Source organism: Octopus bimaculoides, chromosome 3 (genome assembly GCF_001194135.2).
Source record: "Octopus bimaculoides isolate UCB-OBI-ISO-001 chromosome 3, ASM119413v2, whole genome shotgun sequence".
NCBI classification, from domain to species: Eukaryota; Metazoa; Mollusca; class Cephalopoda; order Octopoda; family Octopodidae; genus Octopus; species Octopus bimaculoides.
Window position 1 is genome coordinate 157,281,853 of NC_068983.1, and position 6,311 is coordinate 157,288,163.

The 6,311-nt window shown below is 30.6% G+C and overlaps 1 protein-coding gene across 3 annotated transcripts in view; it reads right to left on the reverse strand.

The window, feature by feature from the left end:
* Positions 1-2,209: 2,209 nt before the first annotated feature.
* LOC106883944 (transcription factor E2F3) overlaps positions 2,210-6,311 on the reverse strand; it is a 36,744-nt gene continuing 32,642 nt past the window's right edge. For all 3 annotated transcript variants that reach the window (XM_052966635.1, XM_052966637.1, XM_052966636.1), the window contains exons 8-9: positions 5,671-5,833; positions 2,210-3,638 (exon numbers count right to left, since the gene is read on the reverse strand). In XM_052966635.1, the coding sequence (XP_052822595.1) occupies positions 3,439-3,638; positions 5,671-5,833 (363 nt within the window). In that variant the 3' untranslated portion in view covers positions 2,210-3,438. The remainder of the gene's footprint in view (positions 3,639-5,670; positions 5,834-6,311) is intronic.

Here is a 6,311-nt window from a genome sequence, read left to right on the forward strand (position 1 = left end):
GGGGGGAATTCAGCACAAGTTGAGAAAGCAGCTGGGCATGAAAGGCACTGTCCAATGCATGCAGGGAAAAGTGCATGCATTGGTATAAATATGTAATATGCAAATGGAAGACGTGCTGGGTGCAGGAGCAGGGAATATGGTAAAAGTATTAATAAGGAAGACTTGGGAAGTAGTTGCTAAGTCTTGCATGAGAAATGCAAGCCTCCACACACTGGGGATGATGCAGGATTTAAGACAAAAACATTGCAAACCAATCCAATCCATACTTGCAAGAGAAAGTTGTTTTGTTAAATTTAGCTAATACATAATTCCTCAAACTATCATATCTTTGCTAAGAATTCTCTATTTTCCTTACTACACTTATCACAATAAAGATATTTCAAATCTTTAATCATTCTTATTCAAAGTAATATTATTGTAATTTTTATTATTGCCTAACAATTGACTTCAGTTAAAAAAAAAAGTGCTACATATGAAACACATTTTTGGGAAATATGCCAAACAAATAAATATAGCAGTACTTTTAATAAGGCGAAAAAAAAAAAGAAAAAAAAAAGTTATTCTATCAGGAATAATACATAATTGAGATTTGTTTCAGTTTCAATACTTCTATTTTCACAAATGACCTGTCGATATGTAAACATATTCCATCAATTTGTTAAAAAATTAATGAAACTTATTGTAATTAAAATAAATTACTTATTTATAATTATAAATAATACACAGCAAGCTTAGGACTCTAAAGCACCAAGACATCCAGAGTTGAAGCTAAGTTGCACTAAGCCCCACATCCAAGCCAACCGCATCGTTCTGTTGACCCAGTAACTGCTATCAATCGTGTTTCATGTGATGAGTGGAAGGGCATGTAGGGAGAGCTCCAAATTTTCAAAAGATAAAAAAAAACACAGAAAGAGAAATATCTCCTACATGTTATCGTGGAAAACCTTATCTTAAACAGAAGGGAAAAAGATCTTAAGGTTGATAGAAAGCCTGAAGGATCCTAACACTAAGAGTTAATTTGTGTTGCTTCCATAAGATTCCCTTTTTATCGCTTGGATGGTGTGCGTGTGAGTGTTTCTGTAAATCATAAGGTACTTTATAAAACATTTTTCTGAATCACAAGGATCCATAGAACAGATGCTTATCCCCAGTTTTCATTGTATTTAGCAAATACAATAGAAATATAAATCTCATAGGCTGCTGACCTATTTACTGATCCATTTTCCTGTAACTGAAATTGGAAGTATTTCATTGAACTCTTTTGACACTGCCCTAAGTTCTGATACAAAAGTCTTGTTTTAAAGCGATCTAAATTAAACTCTTTCATCTAAATTTCATGTTAATTTATGCTCCTGCTTAATAACGACAAAGTTAGTTTAAAACAAAGGCAGTGTATTTCAACACAAATATGGTGGCATAAGGTTTCAGCTAAATTGGCTTCGCATAAGGTGTTCAATACTACAAAGTTGGCCATTAGTTAATACCTTAGAATAAGGTAATGAGAGAGCCTCTACATGGTTGTTAACATGTTAGAAACAGCAGCCAAATCTTTCTCAAATCACATTGCATTATCATTTAAAAATAAAATAGAAGATATTGATTTATGCCTAAAACAATAGAGTAGTCACTTCTTGAATGTCTTTGATCAAAGGTTTTGATCAGAACTGACCTGGAGCTTAGGGATTTTACAATTTTTGCCCAAAACAGTCAGCAAAGATGAAAACTAATGACTGAAACATACGTCATAGATCTTTCTTATTTAAAAGATTTGCTTTTTCATTTTATTGTAGATGGCTTTGTTCATATTTTTCAATTGTTAAAACCCACTGAAGATAGATTTGTTGATCATTGCCATAAACATCAGTGAAAAAAAAGTGAATGATTCAAGCAGCAAACTTAAATAACAGAAAATCTGAAATAGATTTTACCTATCTCAAAATCACAAGTTTATAACTGAAAATAACTGTCTTAATGGCACCAGTATTTCCTCGAAGGGGGCGGGGAGAAATAGGTAAAAAAATATTACATAAATATGACTTTTCATGAATGCAACAATCATTTAAATGGATCACTCATAAACTGCTCTTTAAAAAATTGAGGTAAAAAAAAAAAAAAAAAATTGCTATTTTTGATTGGACCAATATTTAAGTCATTTGCCAAATAAAAATTCCATTGTCCCAGTGAAATTGAGAACACTGCGTTGGCAAAGTTATTAAACGTTTTTATTTTTAAAGGCACATTTCTATCTTTATTGAGCTGTGAAATTCTTTTCTATGCCTAAAATATATTTGCTTTTTCTGCATCAGATGCACAGTTTCATCATCATCAAATTATTATACATTCATTTCTAAAATCACAAACATACATTATAAAAATTATAAACATCTTTCTTTTCTTGCTAAAAATGGAGTAGCAGATAACTTGGTCAAAGACACTTAAATAACAACAATGCACATTTTTCATTCAACATAAAAATAAAGGCATGATTATTTATAGCTTTTTTACATTTTTTTTTTAAACTGGAGAATGTATTTTCAGGGGTTGGGGGAATATGCCCAAATATCTTTGCAAATGACAAATTTTATTTACATAACTGTTGGATTGAAATTTGAATAATATTAATTTGATCTTAGCATACCTATTTTTAGAAATTTCATATATATATGGGATTTAGTTGAATATAGTGATACAGCTACTGAATACAAGAAGAGAAGAAACAATATTAATATCAAGCAAATTATTACAAGAGAAACATATAAATTAAACTACTTTCTTAGTTTTATAACATTATTAAATTAATTTGAATTCTTTTATGAACATTTTTCTCAATGTAAAACCTATAAATTTTTTTAACTGGAATTCATTGTACATATTTTATTATTTATTTATCATTGTCTTACATCTATGCTTTTTATACTAGCATGGGTGGAATGGTTTTTTGCAAATTTGACATTTTCACAAATATCACAAAGCAAATATCTTCATAAATGTAAGCTTTAAAATATATGTCACATTATTTCATATAAAAATAGCTCATTGACAATAACACTTAATAGTGGAGGAAACTAATGTATGAACTGCATAGAAATAATCATTATCACAAATCACATAACCAACACTCTCTTAATATCTGTTACATAACAAATTAAAATGGGACAATTTTGTATTTATCATTTCATTACAGTAAATCTGATTATCACTTCAGACAGTTCTTAAAATTAATACATATACATTATTTTACAATAAAACAAAATACAATTCCCGAATCACCACCATATAAAAAAATTTTTTTTGCATTTAAACATCACTTATTTTACGGTAAAGTTCAAAACATTCAACAAAGTGAAGTGACAAATAAATGTCGATGTTGACTGAAAGGAATAATAATTTCATAATAACATTATTCAAAAAATAATAATTAAAATGAATAATCAGTGACTAAAAAACACCACCAAAAAAGTCTGTTATTCCTTCTCCATCATTCAAATTAAACATATAATCTTCCATATAGATAGGTGGTTCAAGGTGAGTAAGTGTCGAGTCAAGATTTTGGTCTTCAGTTTGCTGTAAAAGATTTATGCTAGCATCTGGGGATATATCTTGTTCTTCAAGCAGTGCATTTTTCAACGAAACTTGTGCTGTTAAAACAAAATCAATAACCATGAATATTTGTATGATAAAATGAATATATATATTATGTATGTATAAAAAATTTGTTTTGTTTTCATTTTAACATTTATTTTTCTATGTATGCACATGTCAAATGAGAGAGCTTATTGAGGCTGGTTAGAATTTTCTATGGTCAGATACCTTTCAAGTGAGATGATAATCTCCCAGTCTAACACATATATTTGTTTGTTTTATGTCTGTTTCTCCATGCTAGTATGAATTAGATGTATATATTATCGAGGTGTTGTTTTACAACCAGATACCTTACTTGTCACTAATCCATACCTGTTTTTCAAAAAAGATCTATTTCATGTCTTTGAAAGCATGAAGTGAGTGGAAAATTTGTTGACAAGGAACAATAATACATGTAGTGGGTGACTTTTGTAGAACACAAATGTAAACATACACACACCCATGTATGCATATGATTAGCTTCTTTCACTTTCTATCTATGATATTCACTAACAAGGATTTGGTTGGCCCACCATGCAGTGTGGGTAAGAAATTTGTTTCCCAACAACATGGTTTCTGGTTCAGCCTCAGTGCATAGCACCTTGGACAAGTGTCTTTTGCTATAGCCCCAGGCTGGCTAGAACCTTATGAATGGTTTTGATAGATGGAAATTTGAAGAAACTCATCATATGTATCCTTGTCTGGACATTGCACAACAGTTATGAGAGTTACCATCCATCATACAAGCACAACTGCTTCTAATTTTCCATGAAAACATGTCCAGTCATAGAGAAATGTTACCTTGCTTAAAAACAGGAAGGGCATTCAGCCATAGAAAATCTGCCTCAATGAACTTCATCTGATCCATGCAAGCATTGAAAAGTGGATGTTAAAATGATGATGTGGTATCATCATCATTGTTTATGCTAAGACTAACTTCTTTGAAATATTGTTTTTATTAAATTATTTCTGATTAATTAATTTATCTATTTCTATTAACTGATTGAATTAAGAATTGAATAAATATATTGCTGCTATTTTTAGATTTTAAAATTAGAATTTCCTATTTCAGTAATAATTATAAATTAACTGTAATAGAATATCATCTTTTAACATTGTAAAATTTATTTAATAAAAAATAAATTAACGTTTAATATTTTAAGCTCAACGACAATTTGCTAGTAATTTAATAAGGTCATTTGATATAAAACTTAAATAAGAGGTATTGAGTTATTATAATGTGAGAGAAAATAGTCATTGAAAGCAAACTGAACACTACAACACCATTTACATGTACTGTAATAAATGCTAAACAAATTAACATAACAATATGACTTCTTGCAACAAATGAAATTCTCATAATAATTTGAATACATTGGGTACAAATTGAATAGAATGAAGTTTGCTAACAATGGCCACATCTTATTAAGCATCACAAGCTGAATTGCATGTAAAAACCAGTGGCAGATATTATCAAGCTTCACCTTCACATATCTGTACTAAAACAAATTAAGGAATCGATAAAAGAGCCTCTACATAAAACATCCTCTTTTGAAAAATAAACTGCATAAAACATGGCTCATCATGATGTGACCTGCACAACTATATAAAAATTCAAGGTAATTTTTTGTTGGCATGCCATTCAGAAAGTTCCACAGGCTGCAGTCCATGATTGCTCTACATGGTCACTTATTTGCTGGAAATAACAGCCAAAACACATTCAAATCAAACCCCAACATGTTAAATGAAGAAGTATATATTGGGCAATATAGTACCTCATGTATAAAATGATAAGAAGTAAGGTCACCAAGCAATTTGCAAGACAAAGATACCTCAACTGAATGAGGAGTAGTATTATTGAAGGAGATGGCTTTGTGCCAGGTGATGAGAAGTTAAAGTATGATAGAGGAACAGAAACAGGCATCTTGCTGTAGACAAGATACATGGCTACCCCAGCTGGAAAAGAGAGGCAGGAGAGAGAAGATAGTGATGCAGATGTGTCAGAGCGTACCCTCAAAGTACAGGGGAGGAAAAAATAAGAATACTTACTTTTAAAGCTATCACAGGATGTAGAATCTTCTGATAATTGTTCTTCACTTATACTACTACTACTATTATGACCCTCTGTTGCTGGTGTGTGTTTGACATCCTTTTTTACATCATCGGGACACAAATACACCTCAATAGCTTGACTGTTACTTTTTAACCAAATCTGCATATTATTCAACAAAATACAAGTGGTTGTTTTAAAAAAAGAAAACAAAAGGAACAAATGAAATGAGTAAAACAGTATAAAAAAATTACAATAAAAAAAGTCATTTACAATATCCATAACTTGAAAAGCTTATTACACTTAGTATCATTAAAATGCAAAGCAAAAGTTTGAGTTATTCATCATTATCATTTGAGGCCCACTTTTTCATGCTTGCACGGATTAGATGGAATTTGTTGAAGCAGATTTTCTATGACCGGAGGCCCTTCTTGTCACCATTGCTCACCTGTTTCCAGGTAAGGTAATATTTCTCCATGGCCATACAAATTTTCCACAGAAGATTGAAAATAGACATCACTTGTATGACAGTGATGCTTGTTTACAACCATGTGATGTTGGGGTAAGGGTACACACATAATATGTGTGTGTGTATATCTACCTATCTATCTATCTATCTATCTATATATATATATATATA